The sequence below is a fragment of the Haliotis rufescens genome, unplaced genomic scaffold (genome assembly GCF_023055435.1).
Source record: "Haliotis rufescens isolate VD_foot unplaced genomic scaffold, xgHalRufe1.0.p SCAF_1, whole genome shotgun sequence".
Taxonomy (NCBI): Eukaryota; Metazoa; Mollusca; class Gastropoda; order Lepetellida; family Haliotidae; genus Haliotis; species Haliotis rufescens.
Genome location: NW_025963779.1, coordinates 6,084,055 through 6,106,015, shown reverse-complemented (window position 1 = coordinate 6,106,015; position 21,961 = coordinate 6,084,055). Strand labels below are relative to the sequence as shown.

Below are 21,961 nucleotides of genomic sequence, written 5' to 3'. Positions count from 1 at the left end.
TTAAAAATAGAAATGCACAGGTAGTATGTAGTTCATTGAACCAGACTACACACATCGAACTGGATATATGTTATTGGAAATGCTGGTGGCCAGATATTCGACAAACGGTGAGTCAAAACGCAGCCATTGTCGCTTTGCAATGTTTTAAACGGCATTGTTTTCACAGTTGTTCAAAAATGCCATGGAGGAAAACAGTAAAGCAAAATGCATGTGCAAGATGGCATTCGTAACTCGTAGAAGTGGCTATAAAAAGGGAAGCATAAGCCAATAATTTGTCATTCAATTGTCAACATTTTCGAAAATGTCGAAACGCTGCCGATCGGAACATCGCAATAGGACGTATCCAAAGTTCGGAATCTTCTGTTGCAGGCAACTTCTACGTCCGCCACAGCACTATTTGCCGCCTTTGGGACCGATACACACAGTTCAATTCCACTGCAGACCGTCCGAGAACCGGCCGACGAAGAGTTACCACCCCAGCACAGGATCGCTACATTCGACTGTTACACCTACGTCATCGCAATGCCACAGCTACGGTGACTACAGGAAGCATCCCTGGTTTGAGGAGGTTATCGGTCCAGACTGTCAGCGAAGCTGAAATCCGACCCAGAAGACCAGTTATCGTCCCCGTTTTACCACAGATCAATCGACAGCGACGCTTGCGTTGGTGCCTTACCTAACAGCCTTGGAATTTGAGAAACTGGAGAGGGGTGTGGCTAAGCGATGAATCATGATTCCTTCTTCACCGGCGAGATGGAAGACAACAGGTTTATCGTCGTCGAAATGAGCGTTTAGCCCCACATTGTGTACGTGAATTCGACAAATTCGGTGGCGGTAGTATCATGGTGTAGGTGACCATATCCTACACCACGAGATCTGACTTGGTTGTGGTTCAGCGAAATTTGACAGCAAATCGCTACATGAATCAAGTTCTTCAACCTCACCTTCTACCAATCATTGACCGCCACAGGGAGCTGTTTTAACAGCGCTCCACCGCACACAGCTCGTGTCACGGTAGACTACCTTGATAATGCCAACATCAACATTTTGTCCTGGCCGTCGATCTCATGAAGCCAATCGAACAACTCTGGGATGAACTCGATCGACGTGTACGTCAACGTCAGAACACGCCGCAGACACTTCCACAACTGACCAACACTTATCCAGTCAGTGCGGAGAAGATCCAGAGCTGTGATTGCTGCCCGGGGCGGTCACATGAGTGCAGCGCCACCTGTGGCCTTATGTGACATGACAATGAACAGTTTTCAATGCCTCTTTACACCGTCAACATGTGACTATCGCGCTCCAAAATTTCATATTTGTATCTATGATATTAAAGTAAATATATCGACTTTATTAGGTACAATAAATTGTAAAATCGACCTGTGCGTGTATAAGTGAGAGACACAAACGAAGAATAAAATCAATTTATGTTACAACAAATAAATGAACTAAAACTGACAAAATCACACTAAAAATACCTATCACATTATAATTTCTCTCAAAATGTACACCAAATTCACATTTTTCTAACCTAAACAAGTTTTTTTGGTCGAACAATAACGTATCCCAGATTAAGACAGAACAAACCACCACAACCCCATCCTTTCGAAAGCTTCCCTCCCCAACGAATGTAAAAGCACAGTTAGTTTGAGAAAAACTGGATCCGCCTCTGATTATTAATAATCGATAATATAACCAATAAAAATGACACAGAAATACTTTTTGTCACATTGACATATATCGTATAATCATTCCCGAGGCAAATGCATGTACTTGATAAGAAAAAATATTTTTTATTTTTCATGCCTAAGACATTTTCATTGATGTCATCTATCCTGTTTTCATAAACAAAAGGTGTATATAATGTACTAATAGTCTTTTTTTTCAAAATGAGGGCTCAATTAATTTCCGTGCTCAGAGATACTGTGCATACAGAATATTCTCAGCTTTAAGTCTAGTGTATTAAAGACGAACACCCTTTTGCTACCAATTGATCAATGATGACTTACATTTTCCACAGGTTCATTATACAGTTTCGGAAATCTCTCCCGTCACATATATCATGTGGGCCATTTAGATGTCTTGAACTTGATGTAAATGTACTATGACGAGCTATCGCTATGACTGATTAACTGAGTTAGTTCTAAATAATCCTTTCTCCTCTAATAATGATATTATTTGAGTATATTTACTCTAAACAAACTACAAATACGCATACGCTCATGTCACCTCTCTTTTTGAGGAACTACTTTATTCAGCGATACCGGTTGTTGTATACTTGTAAGTGTAAACAAGAAGACGTACAAAATAGAATTGTGCATAGATCTACATCCTTCGAGGTATAAAATAGTAAAAGCAAATCAAGAACAAACCTGAAAAAGGAATATAAAGGCTTTTAGGTGTCACGGCTAACTAAACACATACCGAAGTTCATTTAAATATTGACTTTCACAATGTGTGGGTTTATTGGAGTTTGAACCTTCAAGGAGTGATGGCCAAACATTGTATTTGAAGCTCCGACGTTGATACAGTTTGGCCCTCACTCTACGAAGGTTCATACTATAATGAAAGCGTTTATATTCTTTTTTTTCAGACAATTTACGTTTCGTTCTTCCAAAAAAAGCTTGTGTGCTACCTTTCGAATAATATATCTACAAAGGGGCATTTTTAATGTTTGTATGATGGGTATTTTCTTGGGACTATTTCATGTGGTATATATCTTGGTATTACTCCGCGGGGATCAACGTCATCTTCATCTTTTCCACACCTTCTTTGCCTTTGATGGTGATGGCTGTGCCGTTGATGGTGTCGTCCTCCATTGCCAGCAGGAATTCCTCCACCACCTGGTCTACCCTGCAAAATACAGAAGACACGTGGACAAGCGCACCATGACATTGGCCCAAGTTCATCAGCTCCCAAAGCGGAAGGTGTCTCACTCACTGAGGGAAAAACGTGTCATTTCTTATTATAGTATCGGTATATATATATTTTGATAATGTTAATATTCGTGCATACCTGTATGGACAGATCAAGATAAAACCACTTGTGGAGATATGGATATCAGTGCTATGGAATGTCAAAAACACATATGGAAATATATACGGCAAAATAGCAGTTGCAATTATAGGAATGGATCACTGAAAATCAATGATCATATCAGGCGTTCGTGAACAGGATAAACGTATCCTGCCCTATCGGTAGCACCCGCCACTCACAATTTGTATAAAAAGGTATGTTCAGAGCGTATGGTATTAGTTCTACAAACAATCGATACGTCATATATTTGCGAATACCATTATTAACTTTACCTATAACAGATCCGTACTTACCCGCAAAACTCATAACGATCTATAAACTGCTTGAAATGTTCGTAGTTTATAACCTTTTCTTCAATACAATCCAGAAGAGCTGTCTTAGCTCCCGGCGGGCAGATACTAACCATTCGAACATCAGCTGACTTCATATCAGGGTTTTCCTGTTGAAACAATGATATTTCATTGTGTGTGTGATAGTTAAGCGTCATACACTAATTAAAATGTTTATAACTACAGTTTCATAGCGGCCTGAAACACAACTTTCTCTTTGTTATTTCCATTACATGACACAAGAGTTTGTTTCAGCAACTGAAGAGGGGGTATGAAGAAGTAGTTTATTCGGTATCAAAGGCCGCATCGCCAAGAGGACAATACATGAGATACACTTTTGCACATGGGCAGGTGGGACAACTGTTTTACTATCTCAATACAATATGTATGATGCATTATACAGGCAGATGTCTTTTCAAATATATACCAATATCTTTAATTAGCTTAACATTTTTTGTTGCTACTAGTTGCTTAAATTTCTCCTCTGATGGATACTTGTAATAGTAGCTTGGGATGTAGAGCTTTCTGTTTTCCATATAAAATGGACAAACTAAAAGGAAATGGTATTCATCCTCAGTTATATTATGATTACATTTCTTGCAATTTAGTAAATCAGTATTTACTTTGTATTTGTAACGAAAGTGTTGAATACCCAACTTATGGCTCAAACATCGGAATTTAAATAATATGCGGATAAGATCTTTGTTTGGACATAACTCCATAATATATTTCTCTGGTTCGAGTGCAGACTTAAAAGTAGAATACTGGTTTAGAAATGAGGAAGAAATAATTTTAGCATGCCAATTCTGAATCTCTATGTCTTTACATCTTTGCTTAAAACATTGTATAAACTTTGATATGCTGCCACACTCCTGTGCAATCCAAACATACGTAAATCCGGTTTCTAATAGCAGCAAACGAACATGTGTTACCCAGTTGTGGCTGCCGTTTTCATCCTGTAATTTCAACATGTCATAACGTGCTTTTGGGTATCGATAACTATCCATATACAACAGCCTGCACCACTACTCAATACAGTGACTAAAATTATTAACACATAAGTAGGTTCTACCTACTTCGCCTAGTTCAGCATTGGTTGATACTTTTCTATAAACACACAAATACCGTTTAAAGTAAAAACTCTGGATTCTTTGAATATTTGCACGAGAAGTGTAACCCCAAATTTCCAAACCATATAACAATATGGAAGCTTTTTTTACTGTCAAATATTGTAGATGCTACCTTTAGAGAAATGTTTGGATAATCCTTTAATAAGGTAATAATTGGAAACGAAGCCTTTCTGGCTTGAAGTGCTAATGTTTCACACGCTTTTGACCAAATTAATCTGGATGTGAAGACAATACCTAGATATTTATAGTGGGATACTACTTTCATATGTTAACCATTTTAAGTCCATTTTTGGGTATTTCTTAGGCATCTGCCATTTCTAAAAAACAAAACAATACACGACTTCTCCAGGATAACATCTTGACCCCATTTGTTACAATAACCTTTTAACACATCACGTTTTCTTTGTAGGCCTACATTACATTGTCATCAATCAATGTTACGTCATCTGCAAAAAATAGCAGTATGATATCGTTTAGTCCATGTCTGACAAAAACGCCTCTCAGTCCATATTTCTTCATTTCATCTACAAGCTCATTTATAAAAAGTATAAATAAAACAAGACTCAACATACATCCCTGGCGTACTCCTAATGATGTTGTAAATATTTCAGTTCTCGGATCTCCGATTCTAACACATGCTGAGACCTTGTCATACATATCTTTTAGAATTCTAAACATTTTCCCATGTACACCTTTCATAAGAAGTACATACAATAGCTTATTTCTGTCAACAAATGCCTTACGAAAATCAATGAAAGCTGCAAAGAATCTGTGTTTTGGTTTTCCCAAATACCTTTGACACAGTGATTGTAGGACAAATACATTGTCAATTGTAGAAAAGTCATGTCTAAAACCTGCTTGACATTCATGTACTACTTAATGTACCTGTTGTCATATCCTTATTCTGGGGGCGGTCGGGTAGCCTAGTGGTTAAAGCGTTCGCTCGTCACGCCGAAGACCCGGGTTCGATTCCCGACATGGGTAAAATATGTGAAGCCCATTTCTGGTGTCCCCCGCCGTGATATTGCTGGAATATTGCTAAAAGCGGCGTAAAACCATACTCACTCACTCCTTATTCTGGATTCAAGGATAGATCTGAATATTTTACCCATTACATTTAGCAAAGAAATACCACGGTAATTATTTGGATCATAAACATCCCCTTTTTTTACAATGGGATAATCATGCCGACATTCCAACTATCGGGAAAAACACCGCTTTTCAATATGGCATTGAATAATATTTCTAAATAGGGTAAAATTGAATTAGCGTGTTTAAAAATTCGGGTGGTATACCATCAATACCCAGGGTTTTTTCCCATTTTCAGTGACTTGATTCATTTCTCAATCTCCTCTCTGGTAATACGTTCTGACAGATTATCCATACTGTTACTATAAGAATAATCACCACCGTGATGTGTCATATAATCATTGACAGTTGCACCAAACCCATCACTGCTGTTACAACGAGTCGGGTTTAGTCAATCTTTAAAATATATAAACCACTTCTCTGACGGGATATGTATCTTCTCATTACGGTACTGTAACAGTGCTTCTTTTATTTTAAACCAAAAGTTCTTACAATCGCCATCTGCAACTGCTGTACTAATATCGTCCGCGATCGCATTGTTGAAATGTTGGCACTCATCTTTACACAAAAGACGGAAGTGTCTCTTAGACTGAATATACCTGTCAAATTATCATTTGTTCGACATCTCCAAAACGTATTTAGACGACAATGTTTGGTTTCTTTTACGACTCACATTCAGTAGAGGGGAATGTCCGAGTAACTCTCCATTCCTTAAACAATAATGGAGCAGAGGTCCCGCAGGGGCCGAGGCCCATTATTTTTAAGGAATTACGAGAGTGTGTTACGAGGATATTCCCCTACTTAAAACTCATCCCTACTTTTACACTTTGACAAAATATTCTGTAGTTGAAAATATTTGAAATATTCAAATGCTGCTTCAAGATAATGTACAGTTGACAAGCAACTCTCCATTCCTGAAAAATAATGGAGCGTTCAAACAATAGAATGGCGTCACAGATGTGTTTTAATTTCGGTTGAACACGTTTTAAACCCTGTCGACTGTTACAGTTAACTTTAAGATGATTCCCCATATGTTGCAAGAGCTCCACTAGCTACTCAGTGGCAGCATTAACATTGAAATGTACTAATAGCAGAAAATCATTCACAATGTTACACGATACTTCAGATATTTCAGCTTCATTGAATTGTGTACGTCCTAGATCAACCCATTTCTATTTCAGCACGTCGTCACGTATTACACTACCATCGTTTGCGACATAACCAGCACTTGAATTTAATTTAACTTGTAAAATAGGCTTGATCCATTACTTGTAATACACATGACTAAACCTACTTCATCACCTTTTCTCCTACCATTTACAATGTGTATTCCCCACGCGTTGATTAAAGGGAAATAAATCTCTCCTAAAGGTTTAATGAATGGCAACGCATATCAGCTTTGTCTGAAGAGAGGATCCCAGTATACGTTATGTTTGTCTGTACTGTAAGCGGGGCGTTTGGGTAGCCATGTGGATAAAGTGTTCGCTCGTCACGCCGAAGACGCGGGTTCGATTCCCACATGGGTACAATGTGTTAAGCCCATTTCTGGCGTCCCCGCCGTGATATCGCTGGAATAATGCTAAAAGCGGCGTAAAATCATACCCATTCACGCACTCCCTATACTGTAAGCATAACACTATTTATTTGTTCATGTTATACCTCCTGATACAAGAGAGGGAGAGGGGGTTGTAATGATAATAAGTGTGTGTATACAAGAGTATAATGGAATGAAACATATTTGAAATTCACTTACTGCCCAACTCGCAGTGAAATGGTAAATAGCACTCTTGCTGGCTGCATATGTAGGAGCCCACGGAAAAGGAAGAAAGCCTTGATAAAGAGCGAAAGAAAGAATTACTCTGAAAGTATATTAACATTCAGAAGAGATTCATATTCAAGCAAGTTATAGTATCACAGCTCCTGTGTTCTTCCAAAATAAGCGTCCAAAGGTTATTTGTGTCATGTACGTAACAAGGTGATCGGTCGTTACGTGGAGGAAGTCACTGCCAATATATCACCATAAGATGTTGTTTGTTGTTTAACGCCGCACTCAGCACTATTCCAGCTATATGACGGCGGACTGTACATAATCGAATCTGGACCAGACAATCCAGAGATTGACTACTTGAGCATCGATCCACGCAATTGGGATACGATGGCATGCATCATCAACCAGCCGATCCCGTTAGTCGCCTCTTACGACAAGCACAGTCGCTTTTTACGGCAAGCATGGGTTGCTGAAGACCTATTCGACCCCGGATCTTCACGGGTGTCATCATACGATGTACATGTGAACACATGCAGTAGCTTCCTCCTCCTCATACCTACATCCCCCATCCCGTCTCATTCCATCCCATTACCCACACGCTTGCCAAGCACCCAAGAAAACACAGTTCTCTGAGGTCCAGCAGAAAGGTTACTGTACCACAAGGATGACCACTTCATACCTGCAGTTGAAGCGGTATTGATGATGACACCGCCTCTACCCCCTTTATCCTTCCTCATGTGATTCAGCGCCATCATGGTCCCCCGCACAACGCCACCCTGGGAGTAGACAGCAATAACGACATATGACGGTAAAAAGATATAACATTTATGAAGGGGTGATACATGCAAGTTAGTCATGCAGAATAACGCTGCGTACACATGTTAGATAATGTACGTTTACCAACTGTGTCAAGTCAAGATATAGTACGGCAATAACTTACCGATGAAGACATGGTAAAATGGTGACAAATGAAACTTTTTGTGGATAAAAGCTAAGATTCCAAACACTTACGATGTTGATTTCGAGCTGTTTTTCCCATATTCGTTCATCCATGATGCCCGCATTGTTGCACATGACATCAACGTGACCAAATTTGGAGACGGCAGCTTTGAAAGCATCTGTGTGACAAAATGCTCATGATCACACATGTTTTATTGTGAACTTAAGAAGATGAAGCTGCAAGTTATGTGATGCAAAGTAAGAACGTTGACTTTCACTGAACAATATGGTCAGGCTTATTCTCATTAGACATTAGAGTTATGGATGTTCAACAGATGATATTGTCAAATGGATTTTGAATATATTGATAGTTATTCAAAACATTTCAGAATCCCTTGTATATATATAACGATTCATTTGGCTATTCATTAACAAAGATAATGATCTCCGTATAACATGAGTGAGAATCTGCGCTCGCCGTCGGGGCACCATGACTTGTCATGTCATATCCCAGACTTGGTTTCAATTGGATTTGAAAATACAAATTGGTGTTAATTGGTCCTTATAAATCCATACAAAGAGCGATATATTGTTAGGTCAAAAAAATGTAGACCAAATACATGTCTCAAAGATTAAACGTAATCCTTAATACAATCAAGGCATTTCTTTCACAGAAAGTATTTGAGACAAGTGGTATTAATAACGTGTATTCTAAAAAAATCAAAGGATTTGCTTGAATTATTACAATCTCGGAAAAGGACCAAGTTCAATTATCAAAAAACATTTGATTTTTCAACTTTGTACACCACAATCCAACACGACAAGCTTAAGGACAAACTTGAACCATGGGTCTTTTCTCACGTGGTGACTATACCCATTAACATATATATCTTCAAACGTTTAGGGCCGCCTCCGTGGTCTAGTGGTAGAGCGTCCGCTCGGAGAACGGAATGTCCGGGTGTTCGATCCCCGGCCGCGTCATGCCAAAAGACGTTAAAAGAAAGTATTTGTTGTTGCCTTGTCTGGTGCTTGGCGTTAAGTGGTTAAAACAAGTACAGTATACTATGCCTGCGTGGGGTATTCATGGAAAACAGCGGCATGGGGTCTCTGTGGGCTAGCACCATGAAATCGGCACCAGTCCGGTCTACTACAAGAAGCCACACACACGTGCATGCACGTCGCAATATAAGTGCAATAATCTTTCACGCGACGTTAAACCCCATTTCACGCCACTTCACCTCAAACGTTCAGGACAATTTGTCAAAAATGAAAGCAAATGACAAGTGAAGTCTACTGTCATAACTTGTGAAATTTGGGGAAAGGACGTTTCAGCAAGAATATTTCATTGTGCATTTAAATCGGAAACTCTGCTCAGACTGGCAGAATGAAAGCAAGGTAATTTAAACTTACTTAACTTAAGCTTCAGGTATAGCGATGATATCATTCAAAATGAACCAATGGACAATGTCCTTCAACATTTCCATTCATTTACCCACCTCAACTAGAACTAAAAGAGACCAGACCCGTGAAGATTCCGGGGTAGAATAGGTCTTCGGAAACCCATACTTGCCGTTAAAAACGACAATGCTTGTCGTAAAAGGCGACTAACGGGATCGGGTGGTCAGGCTCGCTGACTTGCTTGATGCCTGTCATCGATCCCAATTGCGTGGATCGATGCTCATGATGTCAATCACTGGATTTTCTGGTCGAGACTCGATTATTTTTACAGACCGCCGTCATATAGCTGGAATATTGCTGAGTGCGGTGTGAAACAACAAGCAAACAAACAAACGAACATCGAGCACGTTCCATTTACGAAAATTTCAAAAAGCGTCATATGATTCTTGCTCAAACACCCTTTCAACATTCAAGGCCTCAGTAAAGCTTCCAAAACAAATTTTGTTCGACATGTGGAGGACCATATAAAAAATGAACAAAGGTGAACAATGTAATTGCCTTTGCATGTGTGTGTTTGTGATAGGTGCCACCAATGGCGCAGGGTGTACTTAACTTGTCGCGAACACCTGGTATCATCATTTTTTTATTGTGATTCATAAACACATGCATATGATGTAGATGATATATTGTGATAAGGGAAATGATTCTGTCGGTTTTATTTATTAATACCTGTTTGTTCGCAATACCAAAATATACATTGTAGCCAACTGATCCTTGTTTTCATATGTTTTTATTTCGCTTTGCTGCACCTCCTGTAACTGTAATAACGTATTGTGATCAATGATTCACATATACAGAGGTGTGTTTTGGCATGGTATTTCGCGAGACAGCTAAACATAATGTTCATTCCTAATATAGGATATTTGCTATCCCAGAAATCACAAGTATGATTTCCTTTATCATATAATGCCATTTTTAAGTTCTATCTTCAAAGTAAATATTTGCGTCTCTTACAAACGGTACTTAAACATTGCAAGTTTTCCTGTAATGTGTTCATTGACACATTACACCACAAGGTCAATACAGTTCAGAATACAATTTGTGAAAGTGTCTATACAATTGCCTACACATAAAAGTCTGCCTTGCCAGTCACAGGGTTGCCAAATGCAAGGAGATGTCGGACTGAGCGACAAAATGAAACAAATGGAAAAGACGGAGAGGTCTACAAGCACAGATATGTAAACTGTCCGCTAGCGTCCTCGCGGACAGACTTCGCCGTTTACGTTTTCAAAGTTACCTACACTTGTAAAATGTCTCAGCTAAGCCCTTGTTGGACCCTGCCTTTCGGTGTCTTGGACTATTATTGTAATATTGATACCAGTTAGCCAAGTAATGTGTCCAGAACACCGATGGTCAGTTCTGACTCGACTTCGTATAGACAAGGGCGACGCCAAGCTTTTTGTAAAGAACTGAAACCTTCCCATTATAAGATACAGTAAGGTATCTCCCCCCTCAAGCACAGTAGCATCAGACTAGCATCCCACATGGATGTGTATGTACATGTTGGTGTCAGTATATTTAGTATCTCACCCCAACTACAACTGTAATAACACTGGCTTCCCACATGGATGTGTATGTCGTGCTGGTGTCAGTATATTTAGTATCTCACCTCCAACGACATCTGTAGTAACACTAGCTTCCCACATGGATATGTATGTCGTGTTGGTGTCAGTATATTTAGTATATCATCCCAACTACAACTGTAGTAACACTGGCTTCCCACATGGATGTGTATGTCGTGTTAGTGTCAGTATATTTAGTATCACACCCCAACTACATCTGTAGTAACACTGGCTTCCCACATGGATGTGTATGTCGTGTTAGTGTCAGTATATTTAGTATCATACCCCAACTACATCTGTAGTAACACTGGCTTCCCGCATGGATGTGTATGTCGTGTTGGTGTCAGTATATTTAGTATCTCACCCCAACTACATCTGTAGTAACACTAGCTTCCCGCATGGATGTGTATGTCGTGTTGGTGTCAGTATATTTAGTATCACACCCCAACTACATCTGTAGTAACGCTGGCTTCCCACATGGATGTGTATGTCGTGTTGGTGTCAGTATATTTAGTATCACACCCCAACTACATCTGTAGTAACACTGGCTTCCCGCATGGATGTGTATGTCGTGTTGGTGTCAGTATATTTAGTATCTCACCCCAACTACATCTGTAGTAACACTGGCTTCCCGCATGGATGTGGATGTCGTGTTGGTGTCAGTATATTTAGTATCTCACCCCAACTACATCTGTAGTAACACTGGCTTCCCGCATGGATGTGGATGTCGTGTTGGTGTCAGTATATTTAGTATCTCACCCCAACTACATCTGTAGTAACACTAGCTTCCCACATGGATGTGTATGTCGTGTTGGTGTCAGTATATTTAGTATCTCACCCTAACTACATCTGTAGTAACACTGGCTTCCCACATAGTTGTGTATGTCGTGTTGGTGTCAGTATATTTAGTATCTCACCCCAACTACATCTGTAGTGACACTGGCTTCCCGCATGGATGTGTATGTCGTGTTGGTGTCAGTATATTTAGTATCTCATCCCAACTACATCTGTAGTATCACAGGCTTCCTGCATGGATGTGCATGTACGCGTTAGTGTCAGTATATTTAGTATCTCACCCTAACTACATCTGCAGTAACACAGGCCTCCCGCATGGATGTGTATGTAAATGTTGGTGTCAGTATATTTAGTATCTCACCCCAACTACATCTGTAGTAACACAGGCTTCCCGCATGGATGTGTATGTCGTGTTGGTGTCAGTATATTCAGTATCTCACCTCAAACTACAACTGCAGTAACACTAGCTTCCCACATGAATGTATATGTCGTGCTGGTGTCAGTATATTTAGTATCTTACCCCCAAAAACATCTGTAGTAACACTGGATTCCCACACGGATGCGTATGTCGTGTTGGTGTCAGTATATTCAGTATCTCACCTCAAACTACAACTGCAGTAACACTAGCTTCCCACATGAATGTGTATGTCGTGCTGGTGTCAGTATATTTAGTATCTCACCCTAACTACATCTGTAGTAACACTGGCTTCCCACATGGATGTGTATGTCGTGTTGGTGTCAGTATATTTAGTATCTCACCCTAACTACAACTGTAGTAACACTGGCTTCCCACATAGTTGTGTGTGTTGTGTTAGTGTCAGTGTATTTAGTATCTCACCTCAAACTACAACTGCAGTAACACTAGCTTCCCACATGGATGTGTATGTCGTGTTGGTGTCAGTATATTTAGTATCTCACCCTAACTACATCTGTAGTAACACTGGCTTCCCACATGGATGTGTATGTCGTGTTGGTGTCAGTATATTTAGTATCTCACCCCAACTACATCTGTAGTAACACTGTCTTCCCGCATGGATGTGTATGTCGTGTTGGTCTCAGTATATTTAGTATCTCACCCCAACTACATCTGTAGTAACACTAGCTTCCCGCATGGATGTATATGTCGTGTTAGTGTCAGTATTTTTAGTATCTCACCCCAACTACATCTGTAGTAACACTGGCTTCCCACATGGATGTGGATGTCGTGTTGGTGTCAGTATATTTAGTATCACACCCCAACTACATCTGTAGTAACGCTGACTTACCGCATGGATGTCTATGTCGTGTTGGTGTCAGTATATTTAGTATCTCACCTCCAACTACATCTGGAGTAGCACTAGCTTCCCGCATGGATGTGTATGTCGTGTTGGTGTAAGTATATTTAGTATATCTTCCCAACTACATCTGTAGTAACACTAGCTTCCCGCATGGATGTGTATGTCGTGTTGGTGTCAGTATATTTAGTATCTCACCTCCAACGACATCTGTAGTAACACTAACTTCCCGCATGGATGTGTATGTCGTGTTGGTGTCAGTATATTTAGTATATCTTCCCAACTACAACTGTAGTAACAGTGGCTTCCCACATGGATGTGTATGTCGTGATGGTGTCAGTATATTTAGTATCTCACCTCCAACTACATCTGTAGTAACACTAGCTTCCCGCATGGATGTGTATGTCGTGTTGGTGTCAGTATATTTAGTATCTCACCTCCAACTACATCTGTAGTAACACTAGCTTCCCGCATGGATGTGTATGTCGTGTTGGTGTCAGTATATTTAGTATCACACCCCAACTACATCTGTAGTAACGCAGGCTTCCCACATGGATGTGTATGTCGTGTTGGTGTCAGTATATTTAGTATCACACCCCAACTACATCTTTAGTAACACTGGCTTCCCGCATGGATGTGTATGTCGTGTTGGTGTCAGTATATTTAGTATATCACCCCCAACTACATCTGTAGTAACACTAGCTTCCCGCATGGATGTGTATGTCGTGTTGGTGTCAGTATATTTAGTATCTCATCCCAACTACAACTGTAGTAACACTGGCTTCCCACATGGATGTGAAGGTCGTGTTGGTGTCAGTACATTTAGTATCTCACCCCAACTACATATGTAGTAACACTAGCTTCCCAGATGGATGTGTATGGCGTGTTGGTGTCAGTATATTTAGTATCTCACCCCAACTACATCTGTAGTAACACTAGCTTCCCACATGGATGTGCATGTACATGATGGTGTCAATATATTTAAAGTCTTACCTTCAAAAACAGAAGCATCAGACACGTCACATTTCACAAAGAGGACATTGTCTGCTCCACTGGAAGCTTGTAGTTCCTTGGCAGTTGCCTCCCCTTGGTCCACTTTGACATCAGCGACACAAACCTGACAAGAAAAGGAAATAATATGTCAGACAGTGTATCTTCTTTGTTCAGATCCTTGCTTGATGGGACATAGACTATTATACAAGTAGGTCATTAACACCAGTGTGCATTTGTCTTCTTACAAGAAACCTTATAGAAATCAGATCTTTCATTCCAATACGAAAAAGCTTTGCGTGAAGATCTGAGAACACCACCATAAAACGACTATATCTGGAACATGTTGATATCGGGTAGTTCCGAATGCAAAACAATAAAGCCACGCTATTGTACTGCTGATGATATTGTATACATCCTTCATGTGATTATCGCCAGGGCATCTACACCCTAAAGGGTTACTATCAAGAGTGCATTTGTGTTCTGGGGCGGCTTTCCTTTGATAAGACTGAAATTTCAAAAATGGAGGAAGTATAGAAATGAAGCCGAATCGTTTTGGTAGCTAACGTCTGACTGAACCCACGCGTCTTTCATTTAGATTGGGCGGTCAAAGTTCGTTTAGAGTTCACGTGACGCGACTTCCTATGCAGATGTCCTCAGGTCTTCACACTGATACTTGGTTTTAAAAAGATTGAGACATTGTCACTAGTAACATGTGAAAGTGTAGGGTTTTGTTGATTGCTGAATAGATATGCATTATAACCTTTTGAGTAACAGACAAGCAAAGCCATGTTTGGGAGACTCGTACAAATTCGCCTACAGAATAAACCAATATAATCCAATTATTGTCTCGAAAATAATATTGGTATCTGACATAAATGTCTTGAACTCATCTGTAAATTTCTCTGTAAAAGGAATATTCTCCCTATCAGTCGTGATAGATGTGATCAGAGCAAGAGGGTATTACTCCTCACATATAACGCGCTAAGAAATGCTACTAAAAAAATGTTGAAGTGTTTTGTTTGTTTGGGTTGTATTTCAAGAACACTTTTACCTTTGCACCCTTCTTCAGCACAGCTTCAGCCACGGCCTTCCCGAACCCCTGTGCACCTCCAGTGATGAACACGACCTTATCTTTCAGCTGCATGTCGACGACAGGTATGCTGAAGGTGTACATATTATACATAAATGTAATTACTATACTGCTCTGTGAACAGGGCTACAATAGGTGTATGTTAATACATCGGACTGAAAACAACATTAAATTTCCACAACAGCTGTAAAACTAATAACATGATTATTGCATGGGGTACATAGAAAACAATTTAAATCATACGTCATGGCCAAATATATATTAAATGTCATTTCATTTGTTTCATATACCTTTACTCCGTAATATAAACTGTATACAATTGAATAAATCAAATCTATTTTCAAAATATGTACTGAAACTATTAGTGAAAGCCCTTATCACAAAGCCTTCAAAAAATCATAACTAGCACTTGACGTTTTGCCAAGTGCTTCTGATATAACCTGTTGGAACGTGTCGAATTTCACGTTGTGGATGGGTGAGTGAGTATTGCTTCTCGTCACTTTAAAGACAACCCCTGAACAATCATCAACCAAAAATGTGCACCATAATTAAGTATTTCGGAGTAAATCACTCGAAAACCAGAAAGTGGAGCTGTGTGTAAGCGTCGCTGATCTAGGTAACATGTAAAAGAGCAATCGTTAAACGAAATAAGATTTGAAACGTATCAAATGCTTCTAGCTATAGTGATACAAATTTCCTTCTGTCGGCATAGCGTTTATATTTATAGGAACGTTCTATATCTAAGTAAATACCTTGTTTTCTTTAAATGCGATTTACTGTGACATTATAAAGTGGTATATGGGTAGCCTAAATACTAAGCTACAGATGTAAACACATTTGATGGTACATCGCAGTATGAGACAATAAAGTGGTATATAATTAGATATGAAACAAGTCTTTAGATATAAAGAATGATAAGTAACTTGAGAAGTGCTAGGACAGTTATTAACACGTGTCGTGTCAGCCCTATGACATTCGCGAATATCCACTTCCAGAAAACATCGATCCTGTGTTGGTTTGACATGAATTCGTAAAGCTTAATTAGGGATGCCCAACAAGTTAATTAATGAAAGAAGAGTAGTCAAAACGCTGTCGTTTCCTGCCCAGGACATCACACCCCTACACGCTAAGGTCGGTGAGAAACAAAGAAAACACACAGTCAAGACACTGATTTTTCTTCGAGGACTCACGGTATGTAGTCATAATTATCAGTTTATTACATTCTTGAAGATGCATTTTGATTCAAACTCAATTAAATGAGCAAAACTATACGTATGTGGACATTTGAGATCTGCCTAGATATGCATGTTTCGTTTTATTATTCTGTAATCCATTTTTAGTTTTACCCGCTGGCCCGGGCCGGCCCGACTTTTAGGCAATCCCCTCCTTAACTCGCACAAATTCAAAGCCGCTGATATATTGTACTCCTTCTGCTCATTACAAAAAAACAATCAAAGACCTCACGATTTGAACCCCTAGAAGACAAAATAAGTTAATTTAACCGGTTGGATTTACAGGATTTGCTGTTCACATTAAAACCCCTTCCATATCCAATAGCTTGTCACCTTCACCCACAACTTCTATTTACTTGTACTTTAGCCTTGAATTATATGCAGACCTCACCCGTTTACCTTGTGCTATACGACAGACGTTCAAGTATGAGTGTCTGGTGTGTATGCACGCCGGCGTTATAGACAGGATGTAACCAAAATACTATTTGTGTTCCACATAATTGTTACTCACCGCGTTGCCCGCTGCAATCGTCAATCGCAAGTCTCGGATTTGCTCAGAGTCAACGTCCCCGAGATATCGAACTTTGAACTTTGAACTTCGACACTATCGTGTGTAGCTACCAGAACTGGGTCGGTGCAGAAGCCTGTCTTAAACTGGGACAGTTTGCAGGGCGATGGGTGAATATCCTCATTTACAAAACAAAAAGTTGAAATTCTTCGGTTCTGGCGCAGTTTGCATGCTGCAGATCATTCCCGAATGCTGAGTATTATTTGCAGACGGTCAGTAAAATTCCGTAGATCCTGGAATAATACAGTTTTCAACTACTTTGTCAGTTTACATTTACCAATTTATGATCTAAATAATATTTCTACTGAAGAGTTTAACTTGTCTAAAGTCACTGTTATCCTATTATGATTGGTTACATGGGCTCTGGAACGATAGGGGCCAGGTAAATGGTAATAAGTTACGTACATACAGATTGTTTAAAGATTCTTTATCAGTAGAACCCTATGTCAGTTTATTGATGAACAGATGTCAGCACAGTATATTAAGTAAGTTTCGCTGCAGCTCACTGCCATTAGAAATAGAATGGGGAAGATTCACCCGCCCCAAAACACCGCTTACTGAACGTATGTGTAAATTCTGTAATTGCAATGCTGTTGAGGATGAAATACACTTTTTTGCTGAATGTTCTCTCTTTTCAGATTTACGCTATGATTAATGGAATTTAGCTTCTCAATCATCTCCAAACTTTATACAGATCAGACCGTGTTCTTAATGCGGAACAATAGGGAGGTTCGACCCCTAGCCGCGCTTCTTCATCACATGTACCAGCGAAGAGAACTGTGTCTTTCGTCTCTACCAACTTAGTTCAATGTATTTTATTTCTTAGTATCAGAATGTTCTCCTTTCAACTTTTGACCTTGCACTGGTGATAACTCATTTTTATGTGTATGTATGTACTGTGATATTTCTCATTTTTACTTATATGTATGTGACGTCCTGCGTGTCTCGTAGGCCATAATGTCCGGACACCGTACACACTATTTGTGTATTTTTATTGGCATTGTTGTACAGTGTGTGAGACGTAAATAAAATAATTGTCTTTCTCTTTCTCTCTCTCTGTGTTCCACATAATTGTTACTCACTGGGTTGCTGAAGCAAGAATGTATGTACAAATATTGGTGTACCGGCGATAATGTTCCCGAACAATGTACGTACAACCGGTACATCCGACAGGGACCGGACATGTCAAACCACGGATCTAAGAAAGGTTATTTAGGTCCATGGTCAAATCCATTTCGCGACACCGCATGGCGCGTGTAAGTATAGGTGAAAACACACCGAGGTTTTGGTTGAAAAATTTAAACACCATTAGGGAATTTTTTCAAACAGAACCTCGGAGACGTTTAGCATACAGTGAGGAACATACTCACGATCTCGACCTCTGAGAAGAAACTGAATATACACAAAGTTCGAGAACGCGAGAACGCTTGATAATGAAACCTCGCATTCTCGCATTCTCGCATTCTGCCGATTGCGAAGTCTTGCAGCCAGATTTGACAAGTCGAGATTGGGAGATTGCGATAAACTATCATAGATCAATGCAGATACACACAATATGAAGTTTCGAGTTTCAACGGCTCATTATTTTGTGTAAATAAAGAACTCGTCCTCCATCTGCCTGAAAATAAATCTGCTCAGTCTCAAAATAAAGTCTCGACCACAATATGACCATCCTCTTCAATACAGAGTATTTCGTTAGTAAAGCCGTAATCTTTGACATCGAGACATGAGCATGATAGATATTATGTCTGTAACACTTACTGATAATCATTTCAAAACTTCCATTTCAAGATGCCATCTCATTCAAGTGCCTGAATCGTATCCTTGGACAATGTTGACTTCACTTTGTCCAGCTGTGATATGACTGAACTGAAACAGTTGTTGATTGTGATGTGAAATGCCACTTACCCTCACCTGGCATAAAATACAACATAAACATACACGAATTATGTATCAACACCATTACAAGTTGTGCCATGAATGAGAACAAAAAGAAGGTATTGACTTATTCAGCATTCGATCAACAATCAAGACTGAAATCATGAAACTCCCTTTAATCCTTCAGAACGTCACCTCTGTCAGTCAGCATTGTGTATGCCCACTTCGTCCTGAATTGACAGGACGAATTATACTGCATTGCAGGAGTAAGGATGCCGCATTGGCCACGCTACAGATGCTGACACCTCCAAACGGTTCGACATCTTGATTGCAATAACGTTCTTCTTGTTGGAGGTTGACACAAGTTCTTACATCTGCCAGGAAAATATTGAATCTGTTCTCTCCTGTGAACATGACTCTTTACCAGTTTCTGTTCCGACAGCGATACAGTGTGTCAGCGTTACGTATCGTATAGCTCTGCCAGCTCTGATATTCTACAGAGATACTCTTCTGGACACTGTCAAGCGACAAGGAGGAAGGCTCAGCTGATGACGTCATAGTGATAATATCATTCCTCAGATGGAGGATACGCACGCAGCGTTTCCTGGATGGTGATGACAAGAGGTCTGCCACTCCAAGACCTGTCTCTCTTCCACCCAGTCTGCTTCAATCAGGCCATGCGCCTGGTGACTATCATAAGTCTACAGCCAAAACTCCTTGCGGCGTGGTCATGCGTTGCTCGTTGATGTATCATACCAGCAGCTTGTTCTCTCTGTTGTAGAGTTAATCTTAGCATGCTATTGTCCAACGGTTTGATACGCATGTCTTGTTTGTGGGCTGGCATTGCTGTCAGTGCAGCCAAAGTTTAACTTCAAATTCAAGTTCCGTTGATCGGCGGCACGTTCATTGGTAGAATGCACTAACTTAAAAAGAGGAAACGGAATTGGAATAAGCCCATTCCTCCCATTCAAGCTGTCAGCAAGTCTGTTCGCCCTACATGAAAGGCTTGTAGTTGTTCCCACCGACAGGGCCTTAAATAACATAATCATTATACGTTAATTGGTATAAATAACATGTCAAATAATGCCACATGTATCCTCTTTTGTACCGGATTCCAAAGCTACATAAAAATCCGTACAAAGAGAGAGAGAGAGAGAGAGAGAGAGAGAGAGAGAGAGAGAGAGAGATTGACGAGTCCAGCAAATGTACCACCAAATCCCTTTCTCAAAGACTAACCATAATCCTTAATACAATCAAGGAAGGACTTTCTTTATATTCACAGAAAGTATTTAAGACAGGTGGAATTAATATCATATGGATTCTCAAAAACTCAAAGTATTTGTTTGACGTTTTGTAATCTCACAAAAGAACCAAGTTTCATTCTGTCAAAACAGTTGATTTTTCAACTTTGTACACCACTATCCAACATGACAAGCTTAAGGAAAAACTTCATTCCTTGATCCTTGGGGCTTTTGTTATAAACACGTCTTGACTACAGATACAGTGTACATTACACAACTTTTGAGACACACTCGACCATGAACTTTCTACCAAGATTTCAAAGAGCGTCGTATAACTCTTGCTCAGAAGTTATTTGATCAATGTTACGCCATTGAAGGCCTGAGGGATTCATAAACATATGCTCATGATATAGTGCGTTATGCAGAGATTTCTATTGGATATGGAAAAGGTTTTGTCGCTTTATTTACATGAACCAAGTCGATCTGTCTCCTTTTGGACAGTTTTTCCCCCGAGACATATCACAAGCTTGATACCATTTACCATACAAATGTTGAATGTACAAAATAGACACTGTTTTGCCCGAGACAGCTTTGTGGTCTTTTAAAAATGGTCTAAAAATGCTTTATAATACTTCTATATTCAATGTTCTGTTTTCGGGTGTCTCCCTGCCCCGATATAGCTGGAATGAAGCTAAAAGCGGCGTTAATCCATACTCACTCACTACATATTTCACTCTGTTTCGACGGATATTCTCTAGTGTTGATGTTATATATTTGTGTATGTTTTCGTCGCAAATAGCTGGAAGATTGCTGATGTGGCGTTGAACAATAATTACTCACTTAGTCAGGTTTATTTCATGATTTTAAATATCTGAAATGCTGTCCTAACATCTATGTAAAATTTGGGGACAGGCCATTTAGGCAAGAAGGGGGCACAAGGTGGCCCTGTCGTCTAAGGTGACGCAATTCGCTGGGCACGCATGATTGTCGGTTTGAATCCCGATTCGCACAGTTTATGCTTCTAGATTTGTGAGCAAACTCGTGGGTTTCACCAAAGTAAACGTCTAAGACCTGCATCATATGGGGCTTTCCGCCCACGTGAAGCTGACACACCGTGATATAACTTCAATACTGTTACAAGGGGCGTTAAACCCAACTCACACACTCAGTCAGACAATAAGAAGGCATCCCCATTGGCAACAATTATGCTCCCCGTCTTGATGATCTGTTTCTTTATGGTGGCGTGGTTGCCAGTCATCTAGGGTGTCGCAATTCACTGTGCAAAGGGTTCGATTCAGGGTTCTAGGTTTGTCAGCACCATACCCATTCTCGTTGGTTTCACCAAAGTGGTAAACGTCTGAGACCTGCCTCACTTCGGGCTTTCCTCCCACATTAAGCTGACACGCTGTGATATAACTGGAATACTGTTCAAAGGGGAGTTAAACCTAACTCACGCACGTAAACTATATATATGGAATTGAATAATTTATAATGCATATTAAACCAAGTATCTTGAAGGGAAAAAAATAAGGCAATATTAGTGACAAAAAACGTTAAAACCTACTCGTATTCCGGA

General features: G+C 39.8%; 1 protein-coding gene across 1 annotated transcript; it reads right to left on the bottom strand.

Moving 5' to 3' along the window:
• Window positions 1-1,897: 1,897 nt before the first annotated feature.
• Window positions 1,898-17,307, bottom strand: LOC124136701 (15-hydroxyprostaglandin dehydrogenase [NAD(+)]-like). The gene is made up of 8 exons (XM_048399988.1): window positions 17,210-17,307; window positions 15,428-15,536; window positions 14,377-14,500; window positions 8,367-8,473; window positions 8,035-8,131; window positions 7,341-7,417; window positions 3,333-3,478; window positions 1,898-2,856 (listed from the first exon to the last, which is right to left on the bottom strand). Exons 2-8 carry the CDS (start codon window positions 15,518-15,520, stop codon window positions 2,730-2,732), a joined length of 771 nt encoding a protein of 256 aa, XP_048255945.1. The 5' UTR covers window positions 15,521-15,536; window positions 17,210-17,307; the 3' UTR covers window positions 1,898-2,729.
• Between the last annotated feature and the right edge of the window lie 4,654 nt (window positions 17,308-21,961).

Bases quoted from the DNA above. Each gene is read 5' to 3' on its own strand.
- LOC124136701 (XM_048399988.1), bottom strand. From the start codon at position 15,520: ATGCAGCTGAAAGATAAGGTCGTGTTCATCACTGGAGGTGCACAGGGG. The intron at 8,132-8,366 runs GTAAGTGTTTGG...GTCTACTCCCAG, and splicing joins AACAGCTCGAAATCAACATC to GGTGGCGTTGTGCGGGGGAC. The intron at 7,418-8,034 runs GTATGAAGTGGT...CTCTTTATCAAG, and splicing joins CAATACCGCTTCAACTGCAG to GCTTTCTTCCTTTTCCGTGG.